At 36.7% G+C, this 23,329-nt stretch overlaps 1 protein-coding gene across 4 annotated transcripts in view; it reads left to right on the top strand.

The window, feature by feature from the left end:
• Nucleotides 1–15,230, top strand: part of LOC126248132 (bone morphogenetic protein receptor type-2) — a 382,553-nt gene extending 367,323 nt beyond the window's left edge. For all 4 annotated transcript variants that reach the window (XM_049948824.1, XM_049948823.1, XM_049948821.1 and 1 more), the window contains 2 exons: nucleotides 10,327–10,449; nucleotides 13,469–15,230. In XM_049948824.1, the coding sequence (XP_049804781.1) occupies nucleotides 10,327–10,449; nucleotides 13,469–14,763 (1,418 nt within the window). In that variant the 3' untranslated portion in view covers nucleotides 14,764–15,230. The remainder of the gene's footprint in view (nucleotides 1–10,326; nucleotides 10,450–13,468) is intronic.
• Nucleotides 15,231–23,329: the final 8,099 nt, after the last annotated feature.

Genomic DNA, 23,329 nt, shown 5'->3' with positions numbered 1-23,329 from the left:
TATTATACTTTTCTGAACCCTATGGAACACACCTGCATCCACCATTGCCGAAATGGCTTGCAAGCAAGCTATTAGATCATGTACATCCATGAATGGAAAACTATACTTAATCCTTTAAGAGCCGGCTGGGGTGGCCGAGCGGTTCTAGGTGCTTCAGTCTGGAACCGCGCGACTGCTACGGTCGCAGGTTTGAATCTTGCTTTGGGCATGGATGTGTGTGATGTCCTTAGGTTAGTTGGGTTTAAGTAGTTCTAAGTTCTAGGGGACTGATGACCTCAGCTGTTAAGTCCCATAGTGCTCAGAGCTATTTGAACCAGTTTTGAACCTTTAAGTGTGCTCACAAGTAAAAATCTAGTTGTTTAAGGTCCGGAGAACATGGAGGCCAGAACATTTGACCCAATCCATTTCCCTGGAAATGCTTCACTTAAATAGCTACACACACCCATTCCAAAGGGTGGCTGTGCACCATCATACTGAAACCATAACTGTTGCCGAATGCCCAGAGTAACATTTTCTAATGTGTCGGGCAAATTATTGCAAAGAAACATATGATACTGGGTGCATTCAAATTGTCTGGCATTAGGTAAAGGTCCAAAAGCACTCGTCCCATGGTTCCAACTCACAGGTTTTTGCCAAAGCATGGCTGGATGCCACATTCATGGGTGACATGTGGGTTGTGTTCTGACCAATAATGGCTGATGCAGAGGTTGAAAATACCTTCATGATTGAAGCTAGATTTGTCAGTCTATATCACGTTATTTATAAAATTTCCATTATCTTCCACTTGGTGCAAAAGCCATTCACAAAACTGTATTTGTAAAATGTGGTCTTCTCACTGCTGGTGTTGACTTAACGTGTAACAAAATGGATGCAGCTCTTCATCATGGAACACTGGAACAACCAGTCTTTGACATATCTAGAACTGCCTTGCAATATCACAGGTACTTCAGTGAGGTGATTAGTGAACAGTTTCAGAAATTACACCCTCTGTTTGTAGAGTATGTCTAGTCCTTGGATGAGCTGTGTCCATTACTTATGGACAAAGATTACTGGTTTCCCAGAGGCATTGCTCCAGGTGACAAAAAACATTCTTATCGGGATGGCTCTTTTCAGGGTACTATGCAGCACACTTATAAGCAGCAGCCACAGCTTAGTTTTCAGATGTAGTCAGCACCAAAAGCATAGTGACATATTCATAATTTGTGTATTCCATAGGTAAACTGCCCTACATGAACTTGAGAGGACTAGTTATGATTGGGCACTGCGCAGTTCATAGACACGTGCAAACAGTGTAATGGATCCTACTGTCATGTGATAGGTTATTGTCATATGACAGATTGAAGACCTGATTATCAACAATGAGAACTATGGAATGGACATAAAAAAAGGAAAAAAGGAACCTGGTGAGGATTTGAACCATAGCTCCATGGTGGATATGGGTTTGATGTCCCAGCAATCTATTCAGTGAGCTACAATGGCTGTAAAGTTGTGAGGGTTGATACACGCTTCTCTGTACATTCCAGTGCATGATGTGACAGTATTACAGCTTCTCGTTTTTATACATGTGTTTTCAAAATGCAACTGGTCTGATTTTGCTAGATAAACTTTTGTCTTGAATCTGAATGAGGAATCTCATGCTGACAAAGGGCGGCATTTTTTCTTCACCCTGTATGCATATGTAGGCATTCAACTCTGTTCATTGATGAGTCACCAACATTTCAATCAAATGATTGTATATGACATGCAATGTAACAATTAAAAAAAAGACTGCCTGAACACACCATGAAGGCCCAACGTTACTAACCGGCTGGCATGTCGTCCTCAGCCCATGGGCGTCACTGGATGTGGATACGAAGTGGCATGTGGTCAGTACGCCGCTCTCCTGGCTGTATGTCAGTTTACAAGACTGGAGCTGCTACTTCTCAATCAAGTAGCTCCTCAGTTATGTGACAATAAAGATTCTAGTCAAGTCCATTCAGTTCAATTCTGTTCTATTTTATAAATAACTAGTACAGCTTCTTCAGTTGCATATTACATCTCTAGTAGGAGTCATAGTGAGAAGTGATCCTCGACCTGAACACTTCCACAGTTGCAGCGAATGTCTGCCCCAGCTAGCAGCAGACCCCATTTCACCATATTAATGTTGCATCTAGAAGTCACTATCCTGAAGCAGTTCAGGGTTCTTCATATGGCATATGGCTGATTCTTTTCAGGGGCTGGCTCTTCCTTAGCTGGGACATCTTATCTACCTTATTATTTTCACCATCTGCCAATTTCAGTTGTTGCAGATGACTTTGAGGATGTGGTTACCCATGAAGAAACTCTTCATGTATTTTATGTGTCTTGATGATGGTATGTGTTCATAAAGCATATGACTAGAAACTCTGTCCTGTTTGCTCTTCTCCATATTTGTGTTACCTCTTGTAAGATATGAGGTGGAGCTGTAAATAGTAGTGGATAGAGTTTGTGGACTGAGGTTGGATTGAAGAATCGATTCACCATACATCGTGTGATCAACAAATATGATGAATAATTTTATCAGCAAGAAAGTAATAAGGCTATATGAAATTTTGTTTAATCTTCCTCAAACTACTGTCCTGAGACAGCAGTGCACTGAATCAGGCTATTGGACAAGTTACACCGAATGGCTGTAGCATCAGTAGCTGCTGCTGCACCACAGTGTATGACATACTCTGCTGCAGATACCCACAAAGACTAGGCTGCTGCGCTGAGTGCGTAAGAATTCACACTTCATGTTTTGCTTGTCAGTTTCCAAAAGATATTATGCTGGGCAAGCCAGTATTGTTGGTTTGGGTGGTTTAGCGAGATCATGGGTCCATCAGATTAGGAAAGGATGGGGAAGGAAATTGACTGTGGTCTTTCAAAGGAACCATCCCGACATTTGCCAGAAGCGAAATTTGCCAGAAGGGAAATCGTGGAAAACCTATATCAGGATGGCCAGATGTGGGTTTGAACCAATGTCCTCATCAGTATTTTTCACAAGTACTTCTGTGTTGGACAAGTTTCAAGATTGTCTTCTCTTCATTCTAACTCATGTGCTCGTTTCACTAGTTGTTTAAGTAGAAAAGAGGTGCCTGTATCTTCATGGGGTCTGGTTTGATGTAGGTGGCTACAAGGTATCACATCAGCAGAAGTTTGGCATCACTCCTTTGTTTTGAAATCTATGTCACACAAAACAAAAATTGGCTCTGTCTCATGCGCATGTATACAGTTGTGGTGTGTCCAGAACACAAAAGACAAAGATTTGTGTAACAGCAAAATAATTTGTTTCCATGGAGGGTTTTTCATAGCACTCCTGAGGAACGTCAGTATGTGGAGGAATGTCCCCTTGCTCGGATGCAAACTTGAATCGCTCATGGCATAACATCAATGAAATAGTCCAAATTGTCCAACTCTACAGTGGGATTCTGCATAAATGATCATTGTCAGCATCCACAAACAGTTCATTTCAGTCGATCCCACACAAAGTTTACTGTTTCATGTCTGACGAACAGACAGGCTACGCCATTCTGTTCTGAAGGAACACATTCATGAGAACATTATCGTGCAAATTATCATCTGTATATGTAAACTCAATCCACAAGCCCTGCTGGAGTAATTGGTACTGACCAACCGGGAACTCATCCTCTGCCAATGGGGACATTGAATGAAGTATGGGCAGGGGGGAGGGGGGGCATGGGGTCACCATACTGCTCTTCCAGCCATTATCACTTTTCGTGACCTGAAGCCATTACTACTCAATCAAGTACCTCTTCAGTTGGCATCAGAAGGCTGAGTGCACTCTGTTCCCACCAAGGAAAAATCCCTGGCAGTCACTGAAATCAAACTCAGGTCCTTCGCATATCAGTTAGCTTTTCTGACCACTCAGCTGTGGAGGCAGATGCGAGTTGTCACCCATCAAGATCAACTATTCATGATACTGTTCCACTATTGGCTGCAGAATCACATCCCTGTACCATAGAGCAGGCTCGACAACCATGAGAGGTATACGGTGGCCCCCCAGAAAATCACGTCACATCACATCACCTCTGCCACCACCACCATCACACCTCCTTGCACATGTGGAACACAGTTTTGGAGGTATTTGATATTACTGGATTGTCTCTAGACGTGTTGTCTGTGATTATCAGGATGCAGACAGATCGGAGTTTCATCTGTAAAAAACACCTGACACCAGTCCTTGCGCATCCATTCTGCACGATTTCTTATCTTCTGAGATACTCAAACATCAGCACTCAAAACCTCTTGGAAAGAGTGGTTCAGCTATGGAACTAATTGTTAAGGTTAACAGCAAAATTTTCTCAAAAATAGCTAGATATAGCATTCTATTTTGTTTAATAAATAAATGAAATGCCATAGATTAGTTACAACATTTAGTTTCTCCAAATGGTAGAACAGTGACTTACACCTTAGACAGTTATGATTTTATACCCCCCCATTTGTTCACTGTGTAGCTGAAGCATTCCATTACACCCAGAGCTTACAAGTGAAACAGTTTATGGAAATAGGAGCAATCTGTGAGATGAACCAGTTATAAAAAGACAAGGAAGTGTGATGATTTCAGCATTTGATGCAAACTGGCACACAATTTCCCACGATGAGCAACAGGTTTCAGTAGAGAGTTCATATTATCAATACATTTAAAGGAATTTACATGTGATTCATTGAGCATCAAATCGTGGCACATTATATCAACAGGTTTTTAAATTCTTGGTGATTTGTAGACATGGATCTACAAAATCACAAAGTATTTCCCCACCCCCCGGCCATCCCAATACCACTTGTGTAAGGGCAGTTTGAAGAGTTCACGGAATCACCACCAGATGTCAGCACTGCCACAACATGGTACCCACAAAATAATAGGCCATCCTTTATGAGTAAACAGGTGATGTGTGAAGTGCTGTGGTTGGAGATCTGTGGTGATTTGTGAAGGTAAAAAAAAATCAATATTTGAGCAGTGATTAAGTATTTCATAAAGAACAGTATGTGAGAAAAAGATATTCTTACTGAAAAATTTTTTATTTGTGGGGATCTGCAGCTTCCAGATGTTTAATAAAAGTAAACACTATCCATAGTAAGCTGTAATGTGATTTTTATTTAATCGTGCGATTAGTTAATTTTGACTACTTGTCGTTGTCAAGCACCTGTAAAATCAGCATGGAAAAGCATTACATTTTATGCATACATCACCATGTATAAATAACGCTTTACACACATTATATTAAGATAAAATGTTACTGCAGTTATAATGTGGTTGTAAGAAATTTGTGCAGTAATGTCTAATGTGAGGCGAGTAAAGTGTTATTTGTACCTGGCGATGTATGCAAACAATGTAGTGCTTTTCCATGTTGGTTTTACCGGTGCTTGACAATGACAAGTAGTATAAATGAGCTAATCACACAATTAAATAAAAATCACATTAGAGTCTACTACAGACTGTGTTTACATTTATTAAAATCTTACTGATTTTCACAGAACACACTTCACTTGTTGCCAAATGGACAAACAAGTTTAAAATGGTCAGGACAGCTTGGATGATGATCCATTTAGTGCTCAGTCAAGATTTGTCACCACCACAGTAATTACTGCAAAAATACATAAAATGGTCATGGAGGATCACCAACTGAAAATATGAGAAATTGCTGAAGCTGTAAGGATTAGGAATGTCATCTGAACATACATAACACATTTTAACAGTCAAATTGGATAAGAGAAAATTATGTGCTAGATAGGTGCCATGACTCATAATGCAGAATCAGAAACAGATTAGAATGGAAATGTCCAAACAATGTTTGACTTATTGTCAGAGTAACCAACAAGATTTTTTGTGCCGGTTTGTGACAACAGGTGAAACTTGACTCCACTGCTATACCCCAGAGACAAAAGAACAGTCAGAGCTCTGGAAACATGTTAATTGGGGATGGGACAGGGGGCATGGCCCCCACTTTTCCCAGTTGTGGGTGCCATTGGAAATCAGAACTGAGTTTTTGACAATATATTGTTTGTTGTCTGTTGGTTAACAAATCAATTGTATATTACCTTTTCAAAAATATTTGGAGATGCTGGCAAAAAGGAAATTGGATGGAAATTTGATGGTATTTCTTTATTGCCTTCTTATAAGAAGGTTGAACTACACTGTATTTTGACCATTCAGGAAATTTTCTGCTGATAAATGATTGAACACAAATAACTAAATGTTTTACAAAAGTCAGAAGCACATCCATCAATTAACTGTGTTGGTATTTTATTGTAGCCACTAGACTTTTTTGATTTTAAAGAGTTTTTGGTGGACATTACTTCTTGTGCTCTAGTGAGGGTCATATTCCTATTAATGAATTAATTGTAATATTCCATGTCAATATCTGATGAACTAGACAACCCCATCTTTTCAGTAATTTCAGTTATTGCACACATCTATTACTTATGTATGACTTACTGTTGGTGCTGTCTGCTCCACTTCATCTCTGGTTCTACCAGTTTCCCCAGTTCTACCACTTCCTCCTTCAGTTTATCCCATAATGTCTTTATTTGTGGTGTGATGTGACTATTTGTTTCTCATAACGAATTGCTTTGGTGTTTTTATTACTGTATTAAATATTTTGCTGTATGTCATGTAATAAGTATTAACATTTAACAAAAAGGAACTGCATGTCGTGATCTGAGAGGCCATTGACCATTGGTTTGGTAATATAATTTTATTATACCTTTCTACAAAGATAGTATCAATCTTCTGTTTTTGAGCAATTAGCTACCACATATTTTTAAAGTTTACAGTTGGAGTTAAGTTGAATGGTAATGTTTCTGACTGCAATAAATTCTTCCTGAAAGAACTTTTGTGAAAATCCCATTAAAATCACCAGTGACCACTATTTATTTATTCATTTATTTTGCCATTAAAAAGGCCAGTAGAGCTTAAAGACGAGTTACAAACAGAATTATCTGCAGGTGCCCAGTATACACAAACTACTAAAAAAGATTTAGTGTGTAATTCTACTTCTGTTGCACACTTCTTAAATCCCTGATGTGACTATTTGTTTCTCATAATGAAGTGCTTTGATGTTTTTATTACTGTATCCAGTATTTTGCTGTATGTCATGTAATGAGTCCGCACACCTTACGGTGGTTTGTGGGGTATCGATGTAGATGTAGATGTAGATTGGTCACGACCAGTTTCCTTCCTCATTCTCCCTATTCTGAACTTGTGCTCCAGCTGTAATGATCTCATTGTTGATGGGACATAACACTAACAATTCAACATTTCGGCTCTACATAAATGAGATGCTAACCTAAATTCTGTAACACTTACACATCTCTGCCAGTGGTCTCATGGTGTTCAGTGAGGTAGATTATGTCAACTGGGTTTGAGGACTCCAATTCATCAATGGACGATGGTTCAAATCCCCATCTGACTAGACAGATTTAGTTTTTCCATGATTTCTTTGAATCAGATTAGGCAGATGCCTCGGTGGTTCCTTTGAATGAAGTTGAAGGACTGTAGGAAGATAAAATATGACTTAGACAAAATTTCTGTGCCAGGTTGGACTGAAGGAAGACATCGAAACAATTAAGAGGAGGGCTGTTAGATTTGTTACCAGTATATTTGAACAAAACTTAAGTGTTGCAGAGATGGTTTGGGAATTCAAATGAGAATTCCTGGAGGGAAGGCCATATTAGTAAATCCTGCAAACAATTAATTCTTACTGCACAAGAGCTTTTAGTATATGTAATTAGTTAAGTTTGGGATATATTTGTTCAATGGTGCCATTTTTTATCAATTAAGACTCAAAAAATATGGGTGGGGAGGGGGGGGGGGGGGGGAGGGACATGTCTCCCCAGTGATGATGCCCATTTTTTTACAAGACCACAAAACTTGCCCATCGTGCCTGGCAGAGTGTTGCCAACAGTTTGATAGATGGAACTGTTTACAAAATATTCAGGATATGCAAGATACATGGTTCATAGTGTTTATTATTTATACACACATCTTAAAATAGAAAATCACATTTTCCAAGATTTTGTTAAATTCACAGATAGAATGTGTAGGGCAGTTCATTCTCCAAGCTTATATTCTAAATATGGCATCCCAAATATGTGTTGTTCATTAGGCTCTTTTGTCTAAAAAGGAAGTGGAACTTATGCAGTATTCTGTAACTACTTCAAATAACACAAAAATAAGGCATATTTTCCTTAACATATAATTCTGTAAGAAAAAACTAAAGTATTCATGTTATAAATGTGTTCTTTATCTTTAGATATAAGTGCTGTGGTGCAATTAATAGACCTACAGGAGAACTGCCGACAGCAGGATAAGCTGCTTAGGAATCCACTGGGCAAAATTTGATAGTTCTAGCAGAAAAAAACTGAATTTGTGTACAGGGTGATTTTTTTTTCCACCATGTTCAAATTCTAGGGATTGTTCAATGTGAGGATAAAGAACAAAAAATGTCTAATGGTTGTATGTCTGGGATTGCATGGTTTCCATGCTAGAGATCATTTATTCAATCATACTTTGTTACAGAGACTGCGGTCTAAAACTCACTGTACCACGCAACCACAGTTACAGTCTGCATGGTTTCCTCTTAGAGGGTGGACTGTTCCTCATACACCATGCAGTAGTGCCCTCTCCAGCCGTAGCAGTTGGTAATGTTGTGTCCGATTCACTTCTCATGCTGACTCACCTTATAGTGGGTGTGATACAGCATTGTAGACAATGGTTCTGTATTCAAATTGAGTGCTTGTCAACATGGTGGTTACTTATGGAAAGGCAAGTGGCAACGGGCAGCAAGGTTGTATCAGGAGTCCTATCTCCACTGACAACAACGACAGAATTCAATGTTTGCAACATTGTTTCACTGTTTGTCTGAGGCAGGGTCGTTTCAGGAAGCAGGAACTCATGGAGGACGTACCCAAAATTCTTGTACACCAGACTTGGAGGAAAATGTGATTAACACTGTGGAAAGCAACGGCTGCATCAGTGCTGGGCAGTTAGTCCACCAGTACAGGGTAAGCCAGATGACCGTGTGGAACATTCTTCATGACAATTGTTACTACCCTTATCATTTACAGCATGTGAAGGGCTTAGACTTTCTACATTGGTAGCAGTTTTGACACCGGTTTCTTCAGCAGTCAACCATGAATGCATGATTTGCATCATCCATCCTATTTACAGATGAAGCCACCTTTACGCAGAGTGATAACTTGAACTTCCATAACAGTCATCTGTGGGATAGTTTGAGGAACTCCCATGGTATAGTGACAGTGAATCTTCAGATTCAGTGTAGCTGGAATGTGTGGGCCGGGATAATAGGTGACCATATTTTGGAACCAGCTTTCCTTACCCATCACCTAACAGGCTGGAATTATTGGTGTTTCTTGCAGGTGAATTTGCCTCCCTTGCTGGAAGAAGGGTATGTGGCTGCTACATTATGGTGCTCCAGCCCACTTCACCATTTTCGTCTGGATGCATCTCAATCGTGTCTTCCCTGGTCAATGGACTGAATGAGGGGATCCAGTTTTGTGGCCTGCTTGTTCACCAGATCTTGATCTGTGCGATTTCTGGTTATGGGGCCATCTCAAAAGTATCATGTATGCAGGGCCCATTCCTGGTGTACAGACACTGGAGCAGCATATTCATGCTGCCTTAGACACTGTTTGGATGCAGCCTGGCCGATGTGAATGTATGAGACAGAAGTGGCTGCATGGTGCAGTGCGTATTACACCACAGTTTCTGTAACAATGTGTAACTGAATAAATGGTCACTAGCATGAAAACAATGCATTTTCAGACATAAATTCATTAGAACTTTTTTGTTCCATATGCTCTCATTGACCAATCCCTAGAGTTTGTACACGGTGGAAAATATCACCCTGTATAAATATGTACTAGGTGTGAGAATTTTTAAATCTTTATGACACAATATCAGAAATATAATTGTGAATGTAATTGCTGGTCTGAAAAAGATGAATTTAAAAAACCTAGCAGTCATGACTACCTTCTGTGTTCCTGTCTATCACTCCTCACTTTGTGTGGAAACACGCTAACAGTTGGACATCTGTGGTTATTAATATTCCAGCCACAGCCATGACTTCTATTAATGTGGCAGCTATTTGTGTGTGTGTGTGTGTGTGTGTGTGTGTGTGTATGTGTGTGTGTGTGTGTGTGTGAGAGAGAGAGAGAGAGAGAGAGTAAAGTAAGATATTTTATTATGTATGACAACATACTTTTATTAGTTATTTAAAACAGTGTGACACTGAAATTAACCTAATTATAGTAATATTGTAGCTTACATAATTTTCTTTTGCCTAGATTATTCTGTTAAGTCGGGAAGTGGAACTTGTGGCAAAGATGCCTGCGAGTCCAATTTGTCTGAAGGCACTATTGAAACTACTGTGACAATATCTCCTTCAGATTCTCATGGAGAGTCTTCATGTAAGTTTAAAACATTTATTTCTATTGTTTAAAAAACTGGTTACATGAAACGAAAAGTTGGAGACTTTGTTAGCCACTCTGTAGATATTCATGTGTTGTTTTATTTACATGCTTTATTGTGTGATTAAGCAGTAAATTCCTCTATGAATTTAAAAGGGAAAGTAACATACTGCAGCTTCATATAATTTCAACGAAAGTCATATGATATGAAAATATTTCACTTCTTGGACAAAAAAATACACCTCCTTTCTTCAACTACAACATAGCCCAGTTTTATTAACTCCCTTTTTCTTTTAGACCCAACAAAGTAAGCAATATTTACTACTATTGCTTTACTATCACTTGTGTTCGGGCATTGCCAGTGTCAAAATACTTAGGCACTTTTCGAATTTAGTGAATTGTGTCAAAATCTGTGAATTATGTATTGAAATAATTTTGTTGTTTTTTAACATAAGTGCTGTAAATTTATTTTTTATACACAATGGCAGAAAAATTGGTGTGAAAACCAACTGCTATTTCACTTAAAAAGAAGAGGCACCTGCTTACGGGAGTTGCTGAAAAACAGAGGTTAAAAATGGAAATCTGTAAAAAGTCGGGCATTGCTAACTGTAGATTGTCAGCAATAATTAAAAACAGAGATCCAATTACAACAATGTTTGAGTGCAGTATGTTCGAACCAGACAGAAAGCGTATGAGAACAGCCAATCATGTGGTTTGCTTGGTTCAGGTGAAGTATATCTCAGTGTTCCCATATTGGTACTGGAAAGAGCTAGTGAATTTGCAAAACAAATGAGTGTTGGATTCTTAATCTTGGATCACCAATTTTATGAGAAAAGTGTAAAGTCACAATTATTGTCAATAATTATGCAGTATAACTTGATGTTACATTAAAATAATTTGTATAATACAGCCAACTGCTTGCACCAGGATTTAACTTGACCTGGTTTTGACACTGACTATGGGTGTCTTTATCAGAAAATCCAAAACAATTACATGTAGTGACAGACGAACAAATTTATGAGCAAAATGCTCTCATCATATAAAATAACTTCTTAAAATCATATTTAAAGCCATATAAAAATTATGGATGTTGGAACTGACATAACAGTGGTACTTGTCAGTAAAAATTATAGATAGATACATGACATAGCACACTGTACATGGATAAGGGCTGTAAGAGGAAACAGGCACTGTGCCTAATTCCTCTTAAAGCTCACTGACAACACAGTACTCCCAGCTTCCTTTTACACTGGTGGGTCTGCCTCTCGTGACATCTGGTTGGCAGTTTGCATTACATAGGGGTTCCAGATATTTTTTGTCATATATTGTATCTAGCTACTACACAGAGGACCTGTGTTTGATCCCCGGTATAACCAGAGATTTTTCTGTACTAGGAGGAATGGAACATGAATAGAGGATGTCAAATTAACCATCTTTCAGCTGTCAGTTATCAACCTTATTTTATTGGGAAACCAGTTTCAGCATTTTACTACGCCATCTTCAGGCCCTTGACAGACATGTAGAAATAATCTACCTCGCTTGTGATTAAAACAGGGGCCAGCAATATTGATACTGTTTTGATAACAAGCAAGGTAGATTATTTCTACATGTCTGTCAAGGGCCTGAAGATGGCACAGTAAAATGCTGAAACTGGTTGCCCAATAAAATAAGGTTGACATTGATGGCTGAAAGGTGTTTAATTTGACATCCTGTATTGAACAGTCGAGTCCCACAACCGTTGCTAAAAAGATCGACATACAGGAATATCAATAATCCCAACCTGTGAGGAGGACTGTGGAGTTACTTCAAGGAGAATTGCAGATGCCAATTTAGAACTTAATTGATAAAAGACCAGTGTGCTATTGCATGTTCCTCGATTGTTGCTGCCAAATGACTCTAGCCAGAGCATGCAACAATAGTTAATCAGCAAGTCAATACACTTCCATTCTCCGTTGCTAGGATGTTCAGTACAAACTCAAACAAATTACTGAAACTCAAATTTAAATGAGTAAAACTTTTCCTTCAGTCACAGTGTATTACTGTTTGAATTGGTGCCTAGATTAGGAGTGTATTATATGTCAAGCAACCAACTGAAAAGACTAATTGATTTGCAAAAGAATATATATTGTAGTAAATTACAAGGAATGGACTAATGGAATTGGGTTTTTAAGCTTGGTGAGAAGAAGTCACAGTATGACTGTAGACATGTAGGATCACGTAGAGTGAGATGGCATCCCAACTTACCACTGTAGACACGATGACAGTAGGAAGTAGATGAGGAAATGATTGATGTCTGAGAGGCCTGAAACAATAGACTAAAGCAATTAGTTGTCGGTGAAGAAAACGCTTACATTTACAGAATGGATACTGAGACCCCACTACCCATTGTCAACAGAGACTTATTACAAGATGTTCTTGCAATGTATCCATTGATAATGCTAAAGTGTGTGGAACCATAGGCAGATCAGCTGAAGGCCGCAAGTGTGTGTATGGAAGAGTAACACAGAGGGTACATAGCACACACAGTTCATGTGAGAATGTCACAAAAATAGGTTGCATGGAAAGAGTTTACAAGAAAGATTTGGACTGATTCATGAGTATATTGAATTTTTTTTAAAAAATTTAACTTGTAGTAGGACAGAAAGGTACTAAGTATTCACTGAGGATATCATCATACATGAGGTTGTTAACTTTAATCCCACAATTAATGTTGTTGTAATAAGTTTAAAACACTCAGAACTTTACCATAGTAAGTGATTTATGCAAAGAAATTGAAGGCAGACATGCGTCTCATTGTGTCAGAGAACTGGTACTGCTAAAATCTACAAACCATAGTGAAGTGTGTATAATACATATGACTATTTTTGTAATAGTAAATTTCCTGAAACTGTTTAAATAGTTTGAACTGGTTACTTTTTTAGGAACGGATAAAGGTACAGACACTGAGCACTGTGGATTTTTTCATTTGCTTAATATTATGGTAAATTGTAAATACCATCTTGGTGACTTCTTTTTACAGATAAAAATTCAAATCAGGCATTTGTTCCACCCGGAGGCACGCACACTTTTCCTTTGTCTTCTGGGCTAACTTCTTCAGTGCAACATCAGAGAGCATCACTGCAGCCATATCAAGGACGAAATCCATGCATGGAGAGGAATTTGATGCTGACAGCACCTTCAGACGAGGACTTAGCTTGTAATGGAAATACGTTAGTTGATAGGTCTTTCAAGCATGCTTCTGCTAGTAATTATTTAATAAACACTGCATTGTATGAGCCTCAGGCACTTGTTTCACATGATTATCTTAGTACATCACAGTTGACAGCTGGTAATAATAGCATAAGACCTGCAACACCCATTCCTTATGTACAAAATGCTGTCTATGACACGAATTCTACATGTACCGGAATTCCAAAACAACCCAATATTCCTGGAAATGGCTCAGCTGTTGTTGATGGTGTAACACATACTAAAAGTTCACATTGGTCAAACTGGGGAAAAGGTAGTAGTAGATGGGAGGGATTTAAAAAATATTTGGATTCAAAAACAAAATCACTTTTTGGCATGTCAAAGGAACGAGAAGCCCATATTGTTGATTCAGGGAATACTGTTGTAAAGGAATTTGATGAGGTGGATGACGATGTGAAATCTAACTTATTAGCTCGCCAAACTTCGGTTACTGTAGCTCCTTTATCAAAAAGATCCCCAGTATTAATGGAAACAAAGGTTTGTGTTTCACCACCTGATAAACTTGTGAATGGTGTTAGTACAAATACTGGTGTAGTTACGTCTGTAATGTCACCATTGATCTCAACTACAAATAGAAATGACAATGAAAATAAAGACAGCAAAGTGACAAAGAGTCAGAGACCATGTACATTAGCACTGACACCTGCAAAATCAACAGTGGTGTGTGAAGATACATCTGTTGCTGTGTCTCGCCAGAATCTCAGGGAACAGATCCATCAAGTTTTCCGCAACAGAAATAATGAAAATGCATCTCGTTTAAAGGACCCAAATTTAAGGGTGAAGACTCCTGGTGATGTTCCACCTTCTGTTAGGAGAAACCGTGGTAAAGGAGGTACTGCACGGTTTTCATTATATGATGATAGAATGATGATTACTAAAGAATTCAGTAAAACTTCATGTGCAAATACAGATCTGAAAACTAATAGCAGTCAAATTTTTTCAAGCTCAGTGCCAACAAACATTGACATTTCTTGTAGTTCAGAGATACTTGAAAAGGTTGTGCCCTATTCCTCGCAGAATGACAGAAAACTGAAACTTAGAAGTAATGACGCATGTAGCTGCTAAAACTGTTGATAAAACAAAAGATATTGCAATTGTGATATTATAAGAGCTTTCAGTAAATTGTACTTTTAAGCAAGTTTTGGGCTGCACAAAAGTTTCTGGCAACGTCAGGAGCTTTATATTTAGGTAACTTATGGGCTGTATAGAAGTTTCTGGCAATGTCAGGAGCTTTATATTTAGGTAACTTATGGGCTGCATACAAGTTTCTGGCAATGTCAGGAGCTTTATATTTAGGTAACTTATGGGCTGCATACAAGTTTCTGGCAATGTCAGGAGCTTTATATTTAGGTAACTTATGGGCTGCATAGAAGTTTCTGGTTGTGCCAGGAGCTAAATATTTTAAGAAACTTTTGGGCTGCATCAAAGTTTCTGGCAATGCCAGGAGCGTGATACATAGTGAGGATCATTACTTGTAATATAGTTGTAACTTCCAAAGATTTAAGTAAGGCCTCCCGTGATTAATGAAAGAAAGGTACTGCATTGTTTTTCTTTATATTTGCTAAGTTTCTTCAGATCTCCAGTGAATCAGTTTTTCTTCATTTTCTTGTGGCTCTGCAGTTTTTCATTTGCGTCATCAGTTCATAATTATGATTGAACTGAAAGTGTAAAATAGCTTATAGCAGTTAGTTGCAACTGATTAATATTTGTTTATAATATTTTATCATTTTGTAGAGAGATTACTTCTGTAACTATACATCCGTGACAGAATACTGCCTCTGTTAGTCACCATTTTAGACCCACAACTTATTGTACATAATCTGCTATGATTTCAAGTGTTTCTTGCTATGTAAGTTATTTTCATCCCAATTAATCAGAAAGGTAGGGGAGAGAGAGAGAGAGAGAGAGAGAGAGAGAGAGAGAGAGAGAGAGAGAAAACAGACATAATGTTTATGTTTAAGTGTTGCATTGTCATACAGAGATCATTCATTTAGAATGTTGTATAAGTAAGTGAATGTATTCCATATTCTAATTTTATGTGAAGACAAGTAAGGCAGTTCCCATTTTCTACTGCCTGTAAGGAAGTATGTGATGCAGTTTCACACTGCTCATCCTTCAACTGACAGTTAAGCAATAGCAGTGCATGAACCAAGAGCAAAATGTTGAGGTTAAATGATTTATCTGGGCTGTTATAGTTAAGGCCAAATTTTCCAAGAAAATTCAGTTTCAGTTGGAACAAAATGCTAACCTTTTTTCTCATATTTTTGGTCCATCACAGGTACTCTGAGCACCAGTTGTTGTGTTCTCTCTTTATGTGCCTGAAAGACTCTTGATCTCAGACAGAATTATTCGTGTAACCAGCAAGAGATGCAATTGCATGTGAAATGATAAATTAACTGCAAGTGAAAAATTACTCTTGCTGTAGACTCAAATCAATTTTACAGCTAATCATGCTTATTATTTGAACTGGGGCTATTCCTGTGGTCTGAAAATAGTTACGTCTCATTGGCATTCAGATCTGTAATTACTGAATTGTAATGTGTAAATGGCACATTCACAGTTTATGAAATTTTATGACTAAAGAGTATTCTTAAATTCTAATCGAATTTTACCTTTGCACCCTGCCAGTTCAGAAAGATCCTAAATTTTGTGAGTAGTTCAATGTATATTCATACTCAGTGGTCAAATTTTATGACAAAGTGATGATCGTGCAAATGTTAATTGCAACAAAAAGGGGTATAATGTTTGTGATAATAAGTGAAGGTTCAAAAATTTTTATGACTGTGTAAAGTAATGGCTTTTCAGTGAAGTGTCCTTAGTTATCTCATTTTTCAAATAGTTTTAAGAAAGAAAGCTAGTACACATTTAATGTCAAATAAGTTTCCAATTTATGAGTTAGCTCATATGAGGAAGTTTACTGTTTTGAAGTGTCACTAAGTGCTGTCTGTTTAAAGTTTTCTGCATTTTAATCACTCCATCTTCATGTACTGCATTTTAAGTATTCCATGTCTGTGATAATGTTACCAAAATTATTGATCCAAGAAGTGATCTGGCACGCGTGTCATTTTGTATGGGAGCGGGCTTTAAATATTAAATTTTGTTTTTTATTCTCAGTAACTGGCAGAATATCACCTTGAGGGGATCATTTGAATGTAGCAACTTTTTGAAATTAACTTCTGAACTGATGAGGTGGTGTTTACATAAAATTGCACTTTCTCATTTTATGAAGATTTTGTAATCTTCATATGTTCTGTACTTTCATTATTGACTGAAATTAGATTTTTAGGTAAAAAGTTTTGCTGAGTAGTATCAGAGGAAAACTCAGTTGACGAATTAATAAATTATGGCACAGAATTGCTTGCAAGTGCTTATCTTCAGGAGGCAATATATGTAGCACTGCTAATAGACAAATATAAAAGTAAAAGGTGCACATTTTCTAGCTTTCGGAATTAATAGTTCCTTCGGCAGGGAGGAGAGGGGTATATGCTTTTGCACTCTGTTTACTTTTATGTATGTCTATTGGTGGCACCATATATTTACTGGCCAGCAATTCTGGCTCATAATCTATTAGTTTACTGAATAGTGTTATGGATAAAAACTTGTAGCTAACTTTCCTCTTCTCACTATATATTCTTGTTTTGTACTGAGTTATCTGCTTTTGGAATCTAATCATAATTTTATGTTGCCTAGTGAAGTATATGGCACCATGAAATTTTTATAACGGTTATAATCCAAACATTTTGAGACTTTGCTGCCATAAAAATCACAATTTCATTTTAATAACATAGTGTCATATAATGCAAGTAAGAAGTATGTGAAGCTTTCTAGTATTTAGGGAGAACTTTTGGATAAGATATCATATAAGAAATAAATCAGTATATTAACATTTCATTCAGGTAACATTTGCTATAACTTTATTTCTCTAGTTCTTTATTTACAGTTTCATATTGTCACAGTTATGTTATTGCTGACAGATTACATGTCATGGAAAAGGCCTTATCCAAAACTGTTAACACCTTGTCAGAATCTCATTGAGTCATTATGTGTGTTGTGGTATACAAAATTCCGTTTGGGACACACAGCCAGTTTAAAATTTCTTTGATTTGTTTAGGACATGCCTCCATGGAAACAAACATCTTTCTTGTGTTCCATGTTTGCCAAATCATAAACTCAAATGTATGTCTACCAAGCACTTTTCCCTTATATCTTACTCACTTTGTTAAGAAAGCAGTAGATGAAAATACGACTCCTTTTTACAAAATTAAAATACTAAGTGAATGGAAAGACAATTTCATTAATGTTGTATGTATACTAAAATGTTTGCATTTGAGATTTGTGGATAGGTTTTGATCCTCATCATGCATCCTCCCAATATTTAACTTTTTCCTGGTTTTACTCTCATAAAAATATGGATTTATTGTTGAAATTATTGAAAAAATGATAACAATGAAATACCCTGTACAGACAAATATGATTCTAGGACTGATGAATGAGCTCTCTTATAAGGATCATATTGTGAATACACACCACATTCAAGAAACTGGAAGAATCTTTGGCATTCAAAGTTCTGTTGTTTCTCAATAGATGGGTCAGGAGTAGAGAGACAAGCATATACACTCATCGGCTGTGATCTCATGAGTGCCTGAGATGTGAATTGATGGTGTGTAAGTTATTAAATCTTTTGGAAAGTGAAGGTGGCATTAAATAAAGAGGATAAAGGAAAGAATGGGTTTGTTTTTAGGAAAAATGGGAAGGATGTTGCAGTTAGTGAGGCAGGGACAAACTTGTCAAGCTGTTTGGTAATGTTGGATGCTGGTAAAGTTATAGATGCAAGATGGCAGAAAACAGCATTCGTATGTGGAAAACTGAGTGGAAAAGGCAGAAAGAAAACCATTTGACAGGGAAACAATGGTAACTGGTTGTGGGCAAATGTGGTGATTAAAAGAATTAAACAAAAGTTGAGGAAGAAAATATGAGGAGCAAAATGGTGTTGTTTGTATGGTCAAGGGTCAGGAAAAAAAACATGAACTAGAAGGCCTATGAAAAGTGAACAGAAATGCATATGAATGCGTTGAGTATTTAAAACTACTGTGAATGGGCAGAGGATGTAGATTAACAGTTTAATGTGAGATTGGTGATGAATATTTAGAGTACATTTATTATTCTCATATATGCAACTCAATGCATTTAGAAGGGGGTTGGGGATCAAGTAACTCCCGTGACACAGCTGCTATTTTGTTGTTATTATTAGTGTTGTCAAGACCTGTGTTTATAGTCTGTAAATGGTGCACTGTAGCAGTGGGAACTATGAAGTGGTGGTTATGCGCACTGTTTGTAAGTTTGTCACCACAGTTGACTGAACAAGAATTTTAAAGAAGTTGATAAACGTAGAAGCTGTGCTCATAAGTGTTCCTGTATTTCATGAGGCTGCAAGAGGAATTAAAGAAGAAGTTGGCAGATAATAAGTGTATACCACAATTTTTTATGACAATTTTTGTGGCAGTTTGTTTATGAAATAGATGTCTAAATTACGAATTAATGCGTCCAAGTTTACTTATTGCACTGGATTATTATTAAATGAATTATCTCAGTAATGGGAATTTCAAAAATCAACTACTTTCTAGTGCAGTTATTTATTAAGAAAACTTGCAGCTGTATAGAAAGGAACACAGCTTTAATGGTTTTGTGATTCATTTGAGAATGGTATGCTCACCTTATGATCTCTTCTATTTCCTTGCAAGAATTAATAATTAATCTGTTCCATTGCACTTGCTCCGAGTGATTTTTTTCCCCTTTTGGATGTTTATTCATTTTCAGTTTGTGTGTGTGTGTGTGTGTGTGTGTGTGTGTAACTGCTCCTTGTGACAGCATTGAGCTTTGTAAATCACAAGGCTCCTTAGTTTGAAAGCGTCTTGGAGATATGTCTGTGTTTTTCTTAAGACAATAATTCAAAAAAGAGATTTAAAAATATTAAAAAGTAAATACAAATTGCACAGCTGTTGTAAGATATTAATACTAGTCTTTCTTTTTCATTTAAATTTTGTGGCAGACAGAGCAAAAAAAAAAAATAAATAAATAAAATAATTAGATATCATCTATGAATGAAGGTGATTTCATTGTCACCCTGAGTCAGTTTTCATTTTTGTTTTCAGCTATGTATTATATAGGCAGCCATATAAATGTATTAATAATTTGAGTTACTTATTTAATCAGAAATTAATAAGAAAATATATCAGAAATTAACTCTACAGACAGAACAACATCATCCACTCAAACAGCTGGTGAGCATAAAAAGAGGAGTAGCACAGAGAAATATTTTCTTTTTTTTGGGGGGGGGGGGGGAGCAACTTTGATTATTAATGTTAGAGAGCTTTTGAGCTATTCCTCCTAATGAGAAAGAGACAGCAAGGGGAAAAGGAAAAGACAATTATGCTGCCCCTCTGTCCAGATTCATTAAAATTGTGGACTCTGCAATTTCAGTGTTTGTCTTTATCTATGTTTCATCCTTGTCTAACATCTATGGTCCAACTATACATATTTTAGTAATTGTTAAGGGAAACCCCTATATAAAAAAAAACAGCACTATGTCATTATCTGGGTATTTCGTATGGCATTCAGGTCATTACCTGATATTTCTTAGGTCACTCAATTAATATAATTCTAAACCCAGTATTAATTATCCTATGATTCTTAACATTAATATTGCTGTTTCTTTATCTATGACTATGTTGACATATTCATAAGTAAAAGATATGATCTGTTACCAGTCACAAAGTGATATATAGCTTTTCATATTGAACTATTTCTTTCCCATATGTTCCCATCAACAGATACAATCACATATGGGATCACAGCTCCATGTTAGTAAAAAAAAATATTGAAATTTTAAACAAATAACATTTTGTACTTTGTTGTGCTCTCTCAAATTCTGGTGTATTGTCACACTTGTAGGAAAACAGATGCAATTTTTTTTTTTCATTTGAGCACATAGATATAAATAAACATGGAGAAGCATAATATTTTTGTTGCATGGCTAATATTTTGTTCTTCTTTTGCTGTGTTATTGTAGTGCAGGAAAGATTTTCTTTGCCAGAACAGCACATCATTTTATATTTTCTGATTATCAGGAGGCTGTAGTTTGCACAAGAAGTGAGGTATTATCTGTTTGCTTAAGCAGTAATACTTAGAAAGTGATTTTACCTTGTGTGGTGGATGTTTTGGGTCATCATGTATTTTTTTTGTTACTTGTAACATCACAAGAAGGCAGTAAAACATGAAGACGTTGGCATTTAATAAAATTTCACTTGTTTTCCCCCATTTTGTTGCTGTATTAAACTACTAAATTTAAGAGGCAACAAAGAGCTAATCTGATTGGGAAAGATCGTGTTAGTTTATTATGGACTTTGTGATAAATTTCAAGTTGTGTCAAGTCACATATGTTTAGTCTAGAAACAGTTCTTTGTACATCGTTGTTGTCATTATTATTGTTGTCAGTGATGGTGGTTGTTCTTTTGAATGTTGTTGCTGTTGGTGCTGCAGTAGGCATAACCTTTTTTGTTTTACTGTTTGAGTTCAGATTTTATTTATTATTCAGTACTTAAAGAAATTGTGTTTGTTTAATTAGTTATATAATTTAGCTAAAATATAGCTTTCATAAGGATGTGTTGTTGAATAATGAGGATTATTAACAACACACATTTGTACTACTAACGGTATTATAGATCTGTAGCAAAATTGCAAGTGAAGTATTGTGTTAAGGTCTTCAATTACTGTGTCTTGTAATTTTACAATTTTTAGTTAGGTAAATAACTTTATGATTTGGTGCTGTAAATGTAGCAGACTCACAGTCTGGAAGGAGTATTTTTTGAATCCGTTTCTATAAACAATGCTGATTGTTTAAAGCTTTCAGTAAATGTTTGCACTGCAAATGTGTTGACATGGTATCCTGTCACTGTTTCTAAATTTCACATCTCCGTATTTATGCACCTTTTGTTATTCACCCTTTAGGTTGTCTCTGAAAAGTGAATCTCCTGTATGTATGTTTGTTCTTTTAAGAAGAGGTGTTTTATACCCAGAGTCCTCCCTTCTGATGATTCTGATTTGTCTCTAAAATAATAATGTCATAACTTTCGACACAGAGTCATCAAGAGAATACCAAGCACAGTTACAGATTCCTTTTAGTAGAACAGTAATGGCCATTACATAGAGATTTCCCAATTATCTAGTGTTTGTTGTGTGATTTCTTGTCTCTGTATTGATCTACAGAATGGCAGTGAAGTAGTCATGCTTTATATTAACATGTGAAGGTTGACTGGGATGCCTGAGTAATAAGAGTAACTAGAATAATAAGGAGTTTTGTGCACCTCAGAAAGCTGTTGACATCAGTTTGATTGTACAACTGTGCAGCATCAACCATAAATCAAACTGTTAATCAAGCTGTGACCATTTGATATACATACACCCAAAAATTATTTGTTTTTCAAATATTTTTGTTGTCCATCTAACAACAAAAAGCTAAAACTTAAACTACTGTATGAAAACCCAATTAAACAAATGTATATGTATTACCCTCCTCCACTTTCCATCACCTCAGCCACTTCCCCTTTCTTGGGTGGGAGGGTACAGAGGGGAGGCAGCAGTGTTGCTGTCATGTGCTTGAAAAGCACAGTTGGAGTGAAAATTCAGTATATGTCTGGTGTGTAATTGAACTAATTTTAGTACTTGTGCTTCTGCAGTACGAATTATTCTCTGCACAGTCTTTTAAGTTAAAGAGATCCTAATGAGGCAGCATTACAAAACCACTGTTGTAAGTATTTGTTTCTGAGCATATGTATCAAATGGGGGAGGGAGAGGAGACAACTACTTAATTAGGGATGTGAGGGGGGCATACCAGATAGGTGGGTAGGATGATGCCTTGAAGCCAGATATTGATGCATTGTTGATGGTTATTTGCAATAATTCATTACTAAGTTATTTCATTTTTTTTTGTAAAGGAGTACAATTTTTGTAGATTGGTATAGTCGCTTTTGCTACCATTGGTTGTGTGTTCAGGAAACAATACTGTATTCAATATTATTTAGATGAAATTCACTTTGCTTTGTGTTAGGTTTTCATTTATGAGAAGTGGTTTTCAGTTATCTTGGTACTACTTAGAAGATGCTAACTGGCACAAACTATGTAGAACAGACCGGTTATACAAAATGCCATCTACAGTTCTTGCTGTAGAGGTGAACATAAAACAAGAATTGTGAACAATATGTGTCTAGTGCAAGAGACATGATTTCTGACTAATTTCAAAAGAAGCCTGTCTTTAATTTAAGGAGGTTAATATTCTGAGTACTGAATATGAAAACTTTACTAACTCGATGTGTATAGAGAGAAAATTAATCCTCATAATTGAAGAATAAATTAACTTTTGAAACCATTGTTTTGTTATATTTGGAGTTGCTGAGAAGCAATCATACTATGTTATTTTAATGCCATGCTTTCCATAATATCTCACATATAATAATAATAATAATATGAATGTAGCTACTTTCATTGTATGTCTGTCACTTTCTGCTTTCATTGTATGTAAGTGTTTATCCTTTCTGTAAGTGTTATTGTAAAATGTTTCCCATGTGTAAGCTTG

The sequence above is a fragment of the Schistocerca nitens genome, chromosome 3, assembly GCF_023898315.1.
Source record: "Schistocerca nitens isolate TAMUIC-IGC-003100 chromosome 3, iqSchNite1.1, whole genome shotgun sequence".
NCBI classification, from domain to species: domain Eukaryota; kingdom Metazoa; phylum Arthropoda; class Insecta; order Orthoptera; family Acrididae; genus Schistocerca; species Schistocerca nitens.
The sequence above is the reverse complement of the archived record's forward strand: the minus strand, read 5'-3'. Positions and strand labels throughout refer to the sequence as shown.